The 13,961-nt window shown below is 41.8% G+C and overlaps 1 protein-coding gene across 3 annotated transcripts; it reads right to left on the minus strand.

Moving 5' to 3' along the window:
* Positions 1 to 272: 272 nt before the first annotated feature.
* fubp1 (far upstream element (FUSE) binding protein 1) lies at positions 273 to 13,124 on the minus strand. Of its 3 annotated transcripts, none has more exons than XM_080725412.1 (20): positions 13,011 to 13,124; positions 11,907 to 11,997; positions 11,275 to 11,310; positions 10,879 to 10,921; positions 10,710 to 10,756; positions 10,552 to 10,623; positions 10,400 to 10,457; positions 10,121 to 10,283; positions 9,814 to 9,912; positions 9,472 to 9,627; positions 9,242 to 9,344; positions 8,858 to 9,103; positions 8,516 to 8,676; positions 8,257 to 8,411; positions 7,983 to 8,062; positions 7,657 to 7,785; positions 7,332 to 7,406; positions 4,926 to 4,988; positions 3,955 to 4,121; positions 273 to 3,611 (listed from the first exon to the last, which is right to left on the minus strand). In XM_080725412.1, exons 1-20 carry the CDS (start codon positions 13,101 to 13,103, stop codon positions 3,603 to 3,605), a joined length of 2,046 nt encoding a protein of 681 aa, XP_080581538.1. In that variant the 5' UTR covers positions 13,104 to 13,124; the 3' UTR covers positions 273 to 3,602. The 3 variants fall into 3 exon arrangements, with proteins under 3 accessions (XP_080581538.1, XP_080581537.1, XP_080581539.1); XM_080725411.1 differs by having other exon boundaries at positions 11,874 to 11,997; XM_080725413.1 differs by lacking the exon at positions 7,332 to 7,406 and having other exon boundaries at positions 11,874 to 11,997.
* Between the last annotated feature and the right edge of the window lie 837 nt (positions 13,125 to 13,961).

Here is a 13,961-nt window from a genome sequence, read left to right on the forward strand (position 1 = left end):
CGCTACATATTAACAATTCGTAGAACACAGGTTGGTGCTGTCAAATTAATCTATGAAGCCCTCAAAGCTAAATATGAGCCATTGCTTTGAAAGACTCAGCTTTATACAATGTAGTGGCGGTCCCCGATTCATCCGACTGAAAAACATTGATGAACCCTGCTCTAGGCTATCCTCCTGCCACACTTGGATGGAACAGTGTCAAGTAGATTTTTTTGTAGAGGGGTGTAAATTAAAAGGAAAGAAAAAAAGAAGTCAACAAGTATAGGTCATTTGTTACAATTTTATTAATGGACATGGCAACAATGGAAAAACTGGTCAAAACAGAAGAAATAAAAATACATTCTTTATTATACACAGCACATGAAACCTTCGTTTACCTCTAAGGCATGCTCCTTATTTTTCTCACTTCTGTTTTGTCTTCTACCGGTCTTTGTCGAAACACTTAGTTCAGAGGGAAAGAACATCTCACACGCAGAGATAATCGGCAGCTTCACAACAGTATGTGACCTTTCACCAAAGTAAAATTTGGATTCAAATAAAACAGTTTCCATTTACTGACAAAGGAACTCGAGTTCTCATATTTAAACCCACAAAGCCCAACAGTACCTGGTCCTCATCCAACTTTCTAAAGCATTGGTTCTATGCAAAAGTCCTAATGACAGTGAGTGGTGAAGGCATTCAAGAGATTCATGAAAAATGAAAAGACAGTCCATCAGACAACTATCAACACTATGGCATGGTTAAGAAACAGTCAATCCAAGCTAAAAAAAAAACACCCATCTGACCAACACTTTGCGATCATCACAAAATTTGTCATTTGATTGCATTGCTTGGTTTTACCTTAATCACTGGAGCGCTCGACTGGTCTACGTTCACAGCGGAGGGACAGACTCAAAGGATTCCTCCTTTTGGGGACAAACTACCACGGGCCTGATTTCTATGACCTAAGCTCGCAGCATCCTCCAACACTGTGTGAGAAGTGAAGGCAGCAGTGTTTGAGTAGTAGATTTGCACTGCACTTAAGGTATATTCACAGGTCTTCACACCATCACAGAAAAGAGCATGTATTTCAATGCCGGGACTTGAATAATTGAGCACATTGCTAACCTATGGCAAAAAAGGCTTGCATTACATGCAGTTTGTTTAACCAAAGTCAAAACAGGAGATCGTAGTACTCATAAAGCATCATTGATATAAACCAACTGTAAAACTTACCATATAAAATACGACTTATATTGAAAACACGCACATACTAGTGACTAAAATGATCTTAATTAACCAAGGCAAACAAACAGGTTAACTTATGCATGTGACGTTCTGAAAACATTGCAATAACTAGTCGAGCTTGGTGTAAAGACAAGTCATAACTCATGTCATACCATGCAATAAATTCAAGATCAGAGCATATTGTCAGGGGTTGTTTAAATCCTGGACATCGCTGACAACTAAGCACAGATGCAGCATGGAACTTAGAGAAAGAAAACTAAGCATCTTTTTGTGTATGATATTGGTCATGTCACAGGTCAAACACTTTTGTTTCCTTAGGTTTTGCTTACCTGTGTTACTGCAGCAGAACCTAAGGTGCAAGATCTGGGATGACACTGCAAAGATCAGATATTTCACTGTTTGCCATGAGTTAACAATGCAGCCAGATAATTGACTTCAACTTTGAACAGTGCTCATTCAAAATGGCATGTCAGGTAACAGTTAGTCCATCACTGAGCTAAATCAGAATCATCACGTCCCAACTATCATTCCACATGCTCATAAGACATCTGAGAACAGGAGAAATCTATACATGCTACAGTGGTGCTTGAGTCATCAATAATGCAGTACGGCTTTTTCTGCAGCAACTTAAGTTATTCAATTGGGGATTAAACAACATTCTGAAAACACATGGTCATCACATCTTAACTGAACAATGGCACATGGCAAGTCATATGTTCAAACGTGGGGAGGAAACATGGACACCTTAGATGGGGTCTACCGAATGTTAAGCGTATTCTTACACATCAGGGGCCCTTAGTTCAAAGTTCACAGAAGAACAATCAAACTGGCAACAAAATCCTACCTACATGGAAAATCTACAACAAGCTACAATTGAAAACTGAAAATTCTATACGAGTCAAGTACTGAGCCAGAATGCACAATAATGCAGTCAAATGAATGGGGAGGGGGTGATTGCAACAATCTCAGAAACACAGCACTTTGCCTCTCCTTTCAAAATGTTATACTTACCCAAAGCATAAGGGGGGAAATTGCAATACCATTTTTGGCAAGAAAATTCTACATTTTGTATATGCACGTTCTCAGACATGAAAAGTATTCTCTCTCATAAGTCACGGTATTGTACTTACAGATAGGAGGGCTCAACTGGATGGAAGGACTTGCTTAGCCACCTCCGAACCCTACAAACTTTAACTTCTTATGTTGCATAAACACTAACAGAATGGGCAAGAGCAAAAAAAACGTGATTTTTGTAATTGTTTTTATAGTATCAAAAATGTTTAAAAAGTCCAGCAAATTTATACAATTGGGTTCAGTTTCAGACACTTGGACATGGGGGGTAAGAGAACAGTACTTTCAATGCAATGAATATTTCTGTACAGTGTGGTGTCTTTACATTACTGTCCTGAAAAAGAACAGCACAAAAAAAAAAACTAGAAGTATGCATCACGTCTTGCAGCCAGGAGGAACAAGTAATGGAAAAAATATATACTTTGCTTACCGCTGGTCTAAACTTTCCTGTGAAGGAGGAAGTATCTATCAAGGCAAATACACAGTGCATACTACCTCGAAGACAGCAAACCAGGCGAGAGTAATAAAGAGAACGCCACATCTCCGCAGTTAACGCGCGCTTCACACATAAGACCACCTCTAAGCTTTCTTACAACAACACATCTGCCTGTCGCTACAGTCAAAGAGCAGAGATCAATAAACAGCACATTGATAAATAGATGTCAAGGAAATCCATTGTCTGAACCACTCAGAATCATTGCACGCATATAACGCATGTATCTAACACATAACCAGGAGCAGTATAGACAGTTGGAGAGAGAGACAGGACAGCGCAACTTTGAGTCAGTAAATTTTCACATAACTAAAACAATGAGAAAGGGCTTGCATTTGAAACGATTCATCAAAACATCCCATGGTAAAAAACAAAGAACTAAACAAAAAAACAAAAAAAAACACATGTCATTTCAACCCCTTTTCTACCACCCCAACTTACCCACACAGGAAGTTTCATTTTGTTTTATTGCAAAAACACAACAGGCAATATTCATTTTAAAAACTGAGATGATTTACATGATAAAGACTACAGTTAATAAACATGAGTACTAACCACAGTGTATGTATTGTAGATACAGGGCTGGAATGACCATATGTATAATTACCTCACTAAAAACAAAGCATTTGTACAAGGAGAAAAAAGGAAAAAAAAAAGGAGGACGTGTTCGCTGGGTAATTCGCCATCTATGTGAAACACTTTCAAACCAAGGAAATTAAGATCTTCATCAAGGCGTCTGCATCCATACATTAAACAAAGGATTTTGTTTTTCGACAATGTAGCATTTACTTTATGTCATGTCCACTTCACATTACTGGCCCTGTGCAGAAGAAATACATAGAAGATACATTGCATGTTAACAGCGGAAACAGTGGACGCAGCTTCCCAAAATTTTAAATAAAATCCTGCGTGAAAAATGGGGAAGAAACAATGTTATTAAATTTGCTTTGCTGCCGTCTCTTTGCCTCTGCTGCCCTGCAAAGCCTGAGGAAAGAAGGGTTAAGGCAATGACAAGACGACGTACAGCAGGTTTCATTTAAAAAAAATAAAAAAGCAACAGTTTGAAGCAGGGTTGGGGGGAGGGGTTAGGAGAAAGAAAGAAAAAACACAGAGGGAGACAGAAAGATGGATGCAGGGAAGATATGTTCTTAGCCGGGGTGTACCTGGGGTGCTTGTGGTTGACCGCCCATGGCTTGAGGGCTGCCGGTGCCGTAGTAAGCGGCCTGCTGGCGGTAGTACTCTGCCCAGGCTGCGCTGTAGTCTGGCTGGGCTCCGGGCTGGGCGGCTGCCGCTGCTGCCGGTGCGGCCGCGGCCTGAGGGGCAGCTTGTCCTGAAAACAACAAATACAATCTTAGTATCGTCTCCTAAGACAAATGCCTCGCTTGATGCCGTCTAGTGGGTTATATATTTCATTACAAAAATGCAATAAATATTAAAATGTAATTTGACATTCGTACAGTTGAGCAGCCTCATTGTATTTTAAGATAGTTGGAAGAGACTTATCAAAACGAAAACATTCCTTCAAAATTGACTTCTTGAATGTGAGAGGGTGAACGAACCAGCCACTAAACCTTTAGGTGGTAGGACAGAATCCCTCCGCTTTGCTCTGGGGCAGCTGTGAGTGCAGACTACTCTACAGTAAAAAAAGAGCTGCAAGGAGATCACAGCTGCCCGTATAACAGCATTAACCTCAGTGGCTGCCAATAACTTGCTCTCAATTAGCTTTGCAGGAGAGACCTAAATTGCATTGATTGCTTAGCTGGGACCCATTCGGTTAACATTAGTCCAAGTAAAACTGCTATCTGATGACACCACTCAATTCAAAGCTACACAAGGAAGATTGGGGAAACAGTGGTAGTTAGTGACGGTAAATGGAACTACATCTTGTTTTCCCATGTCACTACACACGAGGTGCATTCTGTTATGAATTATTAGATATGAAGTCAATGTTATTTTATAAATTATCCTTTTATCCCATTTAGTACGCCATTTCACAAGCGCTAGTGGATAAGAAAATCCAATTGATCTTTCATGGGGTTTGACCAACAACAGAATTATACTGTATTTATTACTACAGGAAAGTAACTAACTAAAGAAATGTCTACAAGGCAAGCCACTCAGTTTTAGGACCAACCTTGTTTCTTATAATACTCCTCCCAGGCTTTAGTGTAGTCCTGGGGCTGCTGGCTCTGTTGACCTAGAAAGATAAGGAGACTTGTTTAACCAACAGACCACCGATAAGCATCTTCCTCCTACTCTAATTTTGCATACAAAATATAAACAATTAAAATCCAATAGACCTTTGCATTTCATATTATTAGTACTAGACCTTTCATTTTCACAAATGTAATAATTCAATTCTAATCATGCAAAATAACAGCAGTTAACCCGTGTCCACCTGGAACGTCTTTTAGCTTGCAGTGCTAAAAATATTGCATGAGAAAAACATTGGTTAGGGTTCTTATTGGTAAGTAGTTTCTTAAAATAAGAATTCAATTTACTGCTCAGCCTTATTAGACATTGAACCGTTCACCATTTAGAACAAAAATCATTACTAGTAGTCAGGGGATATTAATTCCTTACCAAACGATTTCTTCACCAATGTGTACGTAAAGGTGTCTAGTACCATATCTAACACCATATCTAACAAAGTTTGAAATTCAAAATCCCTAGGAGAATCTTTGACAGCTGGGTAAGTTTGAGTCTCATTCACTTTTCACTATACACTACTATACTATAAGTGGGATGTGAGGGGTCTAACTAGGTGTTTTTAATTATTCTGAATCCATTGCAAGCATTTGTTTTGCACGAAAAACATTCCTTGGACTAAAAACGGACCCAAAAAAAACGATGGTTTAGTGATGAGTAATCACTTTTCACCGTTTTGTGGGTTCCAGTTTTTGCCCAAGGAATGTTTTTCGTGCAAAACAAATGTTTGCAATGGATTCAGAATAATTCAAAACACTAGGGCTGTCTTCGACACAGGATTGATGAAGTCGACTCGAGTCGGGTTAATCCGACGCGTCGACGAATCGTTTTATAGTCTACTTTGTGTAAAAAAAAAAAGTGTTGCTTTAAACCACGTCAACATAATAGAATAATACATTAAGAGATGAATTGAATACACAGTGTTTTCAGTGATATCGGTGCGCGAGCACAAATGTTATCTGCATAGCAGTGTACAACCATAGTTATAACACACCGTTAAAACAAATAAAACATCTCCGCTGTTTCAACTCTGCCCCGTCTCTCGGCAGCGTGCAGTATAGATGAGACATTCGCGAACGATTCCGCTCTCTTGAACGGCTCTTTTAAATGAACGATGGGATCCAGTCCGCAGTCGCGGGACACAGAGCACTGACAGAGTAATGAGTCAGTGTCGAGAACGGATTCATTTCAGAAAAGGATCATAAACAGGTGGAGGCACAGCTCCCGCTTGAGCCAGCAGTGTGGACATGTCATGGACGCAAACACAGCGAAACACAATCATTCATCATGGATTACAACACTGGAACAATTCAGAAGCACTTTAATTAGAAAATGTAACTTGTTGCCTACACTTGTGTATGTTAATTTGACTTTAGAAGATTGTTTACTACTTCGTGGACGCGCGTTTGTGCTGTGCCAGGTTATTTAATATGGGATTTTGACAGCGTGCTTCCTCCTCTTAACGGAACACTGTCCCGGCTCTGAATGTTTTAACGAAGCGGCGGTCTGAACCGTTCTGGCCGTTCCGTCTCACTTTCAACCCGACGCTCGTGCGAGACAATAAATAACTGTTCGCCAATTGCTACTTCTCATTGGAAGTACATGACACCACACCAGTCCAGCAGTGCACCGCAGTACTGGCAGTAGTAGGCTAACTGGTGATATAAAAAAATATATATATTTTCGCTTCGACTCAAACAATTGGCGTCGATTCCCGGGGCTTAAAACGACGCGTCGATTCGTCGATTTTTAGAAGACACCCCTACAAAACACCTAGTTAGACACCTCACATCCCACTTTTTTGGGAGTAATCTATAGTGTATAGTAAGTGAATGAGACTCAAACTTATTCTAGCCGTCAAGGATTCTCCTAGGGATTTTGAATTTCAAACTTTGTTAGATATGTTACTAGACACCTTTATGAACACATTGGTGAAGAAATCGTTTGGTAAGGAATTTATTCACAGCTTTGACAGGTATTCTGATAATATTCCCTTACTAGGCAGCCAAGAGAAGTTCCTGTCGGACATGCAACCTAACGCAAATATCACATGATCAGTGGCGATACTCTGCCATAACTGAGGACAGAGCCCTACGGTAGTCTATTCGATAAGCTACTCTTTGATATAATCATCTTGTTTCTTTATAGCTGTGTGTGGAGTTTAACAGTATAAACAGTATGGGCTGGAATGCCGAACGACATGACAGAGGAAGTCACTGCATCCAGCCTACGACAGTCCTCCACTTTTCTCCCAGATAATGTTATGTGGCCCATAGCTGTTTAAACTGCCTCTTGGTAATAAGTATAGTACGCTTAAGCTACATAAATATACCCGTTTTCTTGTAATATTCCTCCCAAGCCTTGGTGTAATCTGCCTGTCCACTCTGGCCTGGAGCCTGCGGGTCACCTGTTAAAAATGGTACAATATGATTGGTAACCATTCTCTTAAAAAAAAGAAAAAGACCTGCCAGGGGTAGCTACAGGGGGAAAACTGACCACCAAATAGAGAAAATAAAGAAACCCCTCTTTCTAAGGAGACTCATACTAAAAAAAAAGGATGAATCCAATTCAGCCCAACCTTTCACCTACACTGCTCTACGCTCACTGAAGACTCTTCAGGGAAACTAGTAAAGACTGTTGTAAAGTGGAGATTTTACCTTGGCCGTTGGTCTGCTGCGCTGTGCCAGGGGCTCCACCGGTGGGCGTCATGGGAGCCTGAGGCTGCCCACCGTACTGAGCATAGTAGGCAGCCCAAGCCGCTGCGTTGGCATCGGCTGCTGCTTTATCTGGAGACAAAATAAAAGCTTTATTACAGAGACATGGGGGGGAATGGACAGTCATAGCTCTGCAGAATATTGACCAAATGTCATGACTTTTCTCCAACTTGAGTTTTGGGTTATGACCAAGCTTTATAGATTTAAAAAAGCTTGTACAAAATTACATAATTTGGCACTATAGCACAGTGTATGAAGTGGTGACTCACTGGGATCTGGCTGGCCTTGCTGCCAGTGTGGGAAGCCATTTCCCCATCCCTGAGGCTGATAAGGTGCAGGACCCGGACCACTGAAGGAGGAAAAGACAGTAGGGTTTATGATTTGATTTGTAAACCCTGGAACATTTCATTTCAAGGCTTCATATGACAACCTCAGTTACACTTTATTTCTCTTCCAAACAGCATTTTAATTTCCTTCGCGTCCAACTAGAAGGGTTTGATACGCCCTAAAGACTGGTATCCTCTGATGGTTAGCTGTACTTACTGAGGTCCAGGAGGTCCCTGGTTGTATGGACCAGGGTTGTATGGGCCCATGGGGGCCCCAGGTGGTCCCGGTGGTCCTGGGGGCCCATGGGGTCCTGGACCTCCATGGGGTCCATGGGGTCCGGGAGGGCCGCCTCCCATTGGAGAGACGGGACCCTAAAAGGAAGAATACCATACATTGTATTATATGTACAGAATAAATAAAAAATAAAAATAGTAGACCACTAGAACTAGACCATTAATTAGTTTTAACAACTTACCCCAATTTTCTCCTCCACTAGTTGCCTGGCATAGTCAATCTGTTGTGGGGAACCACGCACAGTGAACATCTTGATGTTGGGGTCCGCATTGGGGGGTGGGTTTCTCTGCAGTTCAATCCTGGCTCCTGACTGCTGGCTGATTCCTTTGATTGTCTCACCACCTGGATGGAATTAAAAAACAGCCCATTAGGAAATAAAGATAGGAATTATTAATGCTAATAATTGCTGGGCAACTAGTTTCATATTTTTCAAACTTTAGTTTATGGGGGAGAAAAATCTAGAATGCAAGCAGCCCACACAAGATAAGGAGAAACAGGGCGTGGTGAGATCGCAGCCACATGCCTTTTCCAATGATGAGGCCAGTCTTCATGGTTGGGACGGTGAAGGTGAACTCTTGCAGACCACCAGGAGGCCCCATGTTCCAGTTGCCCTGTCCGCGACCCCTGCCTCTGCCGCCGCCGCCCCCGTGGCCCGGAGGTCCACCTTGTTGGACGCTCCTCAACAGGTCAGTGATGATCTCTGCTGCATGCTGGGCCTGTTCTGGAGGACCCATGATCTGGGCTATCCTCTCTGGTGTGCTGCCATCGTCTGCATTAAGGGAATAGGAGGATTAATTGTCACCCCCTCACCTCTGAATGCATTAGAAAAATATCAGGGATCAGGTATTTTAGCTCCAATTATGCAGATTCGGGAAGGCGTTTGCCACAGTCGGCATTCAACACACACCTTGCTTGAACTGGATCCTAACACCTGTGTCACTTTGAATTTTCTTGATCATCTCTCCGTTCCTGCCGATTACAATTCCCACTGCAAACCTAGGGACGGGAACCTGGAAGGGGGTGGGGGGTACAATCAGTATCTCGACGGAAATGAATGAATTTGCTGATGGAAATGTATTAAGATGAGATAAACCTTTAAATTCAGGCGTCCCTCAGAATAAAAGAGATTGTACTTACTTCCACTCTACTTACATCTAAGCTATCTCCTCCTCCCCCTCCTCCTCCTCCTCCTCCTCCTCCTCCACCACCTCCTCCCATCCTGGAGCCGTACTCGCCCCTCTGCTCCCTGAAGCCCTGGTCTCTGATCAACTCCATCACCATCTCTTTGGCTTGCTGGATGGACAAGGGCCAAAACATGTTAATGACACTAGGGCTAATTATAGCGAGTCATGTTAATCACAGCAGTGTTGCAGGTTTAGTCCAGGGGTAAACGCAAGTAAACAAGCTCCACTAATAGAAACAAACCCAGAGGACAACACTCTACAGAAATGTACAATTAGTCAGGGTTAAGTTGCCCACCTGAACTTTAAAGGGTTCGCCTGAAATCCGGAGAGGTTTGTCTGCGCCTGTGTTCTGCGGACCTTCTTGGATCATGACCATCTTCACTCCAGCTCGTTCCTGGTGGTTCAAGTTAGTGAAAAATCATAACTACAACGTCCACTGACAAGTGGACTAGAGACAGCAACATGCAGGTGAAAAACAGACATAATATTTTAAGAGTGTAATTGTGAATTCCTTATGTCCTGGCTCATTCTCATAGCTGACAATATCAAGAGTTACTGCTACAAAAATAATCACTGGTCTCTAAGGCAGAAGGCGTGCTCACCTGAAGGCTTTTAATAGTCTCCCCTCCCTTGCCAATGACCAGACCAGCTTTGGAAGCAGGGACCATGACCTCCTGGACAGACATGCCTGGGCCATCATTGTGGTGGAATGCTGGCGACGGCCGTCCCTTCTCAACGATCTCTGAAAGCAGCCTCTTTGCGGCCCTATTTAGGATTTAAAGAATAAAAGCTCAGCAAAACAAATGGCAGCTCGTCTTATAACCTGTTGCAGAACTCATTTATAGGGAGAAAGGACAGATAGAAAATGGCTGATAACTTACATGATGGCGTCTTGATTTCCTGTTAATGTAACCGACCGGTCTGGCATGCCTCCGCTATCTACAGAACAAATACATAATAGTTGATGCACAATCCATTGTTGCATAGATTTTACAAAGTTATAACGTATAGCGGTTAAAACATTAACACTTACCAGGGGCAATCTGTATTTTGCATCCAGACTCCTGCTGCATGCGGGATATCTGCTCACCGCCTCTTCCAATAACTGAAAAACAAACACAGCTCCATTGTATACACAATAAAATAACCACTTGGTCCACATGTGTTTAAAGAACAGGAGAGTCAACTCACTAAATCCAACCATTCCATCAGGGACCTTGAACTCTTCTGATATTGACCTATAAAAGAAAAGAAAAGAAAAATAAATTACAAATTTAATAATGATTTGGTATTAGATTTTTCTAGCCATATGTGGTCTCATAATAATGCCATCTCATGACATGGGAATTAGAAAACATACCTCGGTGCACCACCACCCATTCCTTGCATGGCAGCTGAAAAAGCTGAAAAGAAAAGAAAATCCACATAAATAAAGCAAAAGTCCCAGGAATATGGGTCACTACTTCACTTAAAATCGTACAATATAAATTAGGCTAGGCCATTTGTTTCATAAAGTGATGGATAATTCGTTCTTAGGCCTACAGTAATATTAAGGGGGGAATGGGCATCGTTTCCTAATATAACACAATTTATTTTCTAGATTTTGCTGCAGTTTTTGCCATTTCTCATGTATTTGTTTACTTGCACCAAGAAGGCTAATGAAGGGGAGTTCTAGCTATGCAAATGTCAGGGTCGTCTACATTCAATGCAACTTGGCCTACATTTAAACAACTAATAACTAGTATTTAATACTCACGGTCACTAGGAGCTACTTTCTTAGTCTCTGGTTGGTCTGAAAAGATGAGAAATAGACTTCGTAAACACCAGTTCTAAAGCACCCATTACATTACTGACGTGCCACCGTGGTCCCATACCCGAGATTCCCATTCTAACATGCAATTTTCAACGACTACAATGGCTAGGCCAAAGCAACAAGGTTGTTTGCAACGTGATTGCAGCAGCACAGAAACGAATTTTAAACCAGCATTAAATAAAATCACACAAAGTAACACTTAAATCCATTCAGACACAGCACACTGTAGATAACACACGCTCGATGTGTGCAGAAATCATCTTTCTACAGTAAAATCCTCAGTGGTTTATCCTCTTGCAAACCTGAGAATGTACAGGAGCGAAATTGACCCATAATGACCATTTGGTTCCTAGATAAATTAACATCAAGGACTTAACTGTAATAAGTACAAGCATAGCAAATTAAGAATCCATATATATTTTTTAAAAAGTTGGAAAAAGATACATACTCGCAGTCAAATACACTACCTCGGATGTTAACATTAATAGTTAAAGTATAATGGATGGGGGCTTTGCAATGAGTGGATTTTGGGCCACACTGACCTATATTGTGGTTAGGCATGGGAAAATACCCACCAGCATCTTCTAGAGGCCTCTTCTGGCCTCCGAATCCGAAGTCGTTCTGGTTCGGTGCTGCCACGCCATCGCCTCCGATCTTGGCTGCGATCTATAGAAAACAGAACATACCCCGAAGACACTTTAAAGTTTAAAACAAAACGTGCATATGTGTTTTAATACCAGTGGTGGAAAAAGTACTCAAGTAAAAGTACTTGAGTACGAAAGTACATTCAACGAAAGTTGGCATCAAAATAAACTTTAGTACCAAAAGCAAAAAGTACAATTGAAAATAGCAGACCTAGAAGCTCACATCATGTCGCAACGCGTCGTGATCTTGTTGATCGGCTATTTTCAAACAGCCCATGTATATAGGGCTGAACTTCCTTAAGTGGTCAATGTAAGTTTTGTACAAGGTATTATAATTATACCTGCAAAGTAACTTGTAACTTAACTTCTCAAATAAATGTAGTGAAGTAAAAAAGTACAACATTTGCCTGTGAAATGCAGTGGAGTAGAAGTAAAAGTACCGACAATTGGGAGTAGCCTACTCCAGTAAAGCAAAAGTACCTAAGTAAATTTATTCCGTCACTTTACACCACTGTGTAACACATAATTGCAGGATTATATGTATTATCATAATAATGAATTGAAATAAAATATAATGCATATAATTGTAGGATTATTACACGCATTATATTACGACGCATAGTTGTGGCCTAAAAGCCTAGGCCCGGAAGTGTGAGTGTGAGCCAACAAAGGAACCTCAAGATTAGCCATCAAGCTAGTTCGCATAACGTGCATTTGACCCACATAAAGGCCCAGTTACGGCTCATACCTTCATCATAAACGTTAATTGATAACCGAACTTGCAGTTTCAACCAAAAACGCCAAGAATAAACGTGCGTTTCCCCCGCATAAACCGTGCCGAGCAGCTATTATAGCATCGTCACTGTGGCGTAGCCGCCGCCGTGGTGTAAGATGGAGCAGGTTCCCGCTGGCTAGTGGCGCCGGTTATTTAAGGACATTTAAACAAAAAGGCACAAAAACGTCGATAAACCCAATCTTATCTCGATTCCATTCCGTTCCCACGTTAATAAGCGAGCGATTAAAAGCATGTGTTACCTGTCGTGCCCGTTGCAATGCGTCTTTAAAAGCGTCGTTCATTCCAGCGGCTGAGTTGTTCGACGGTGGAGCCACGTTCGAGTAGTCAGCCATATCTGTGCTCTGCTCTGTGGCTCAGCTCGTGTCGTCCGGGAGAACAAGATGGCTGTTTTCATTCATGTGCTAATCTCGCGCGGCACCCACGCACACACACACATACAGCACGAGCGCGTCTCGCGATATCTGAGTTGTCTGAGTTCCGGTATGTGCCGGTTGGTTGGTTGGTTGGTTGCATAGAGCAGTGTTTCTCAAACCTTTACATTTCAAGGTCTCTCCCCTTAACTCTGACAATATACAGTAGAGTAGACTATGCTGTTAGAGTTACAGTCTTGTATGAGTCCATTTGACCCACCACAACCCACAAAGTCCCTGGAATCCACTTTGAGTTAAACTTTTCCATGACCAAAATTGATACTTATTAACCCGCGAACTCCCATTTGAAAAGATATGCCAGGGACCCCCTGGCAGATTTTTACGTCTCTAGCTGTGATTCTCAGCCATTTTAATTTCTTGGGCCCCCAGTTTGAGATGCATTAGGCTACGGCAGGGCTGTATTAGCCATGGGGCCAGGGGCCCTTGGCTCTCAGGGGCCCTTGGGGAGAACTGGGCCGTGCGGTCATCGACAATTTACTAAAATGAAATGTATAAGTCCGTCAAATATCAAATGTGTGGAACCCTCCTCTGAAACCCCAATTTATATAGTAAACTCAATGTTAATTTAACTCTGAGAGTGTGCAAATGGAACCATACCCATAAGGATCCATTTGGTTCCATTTGTACACTTTCTGAATTACAGACCCATTTGATTCTTAACTATCATTTAGTTGGGGACCCTCTGGAACTCACTCAAGGACCCCTGGGGGTCCCCTTTGAGAACAGGTTGGTTGGCGGGAGACTGATGTTGTTAGAATG

The sequence above is a fragment of the Nannobrachium achirus genome, assembly GCF_963921795.1.
Source record: "Nannobrachium achirus genome assembly, chromosome: 5".
Taxonomy (NCBI): domain Eukaryota; kingdom Metazoa; phylum Chordata; class Actinopteri; order Myctophiformes; family Myctophidae; genus Nannobrachium; species Nannobrachium achirus.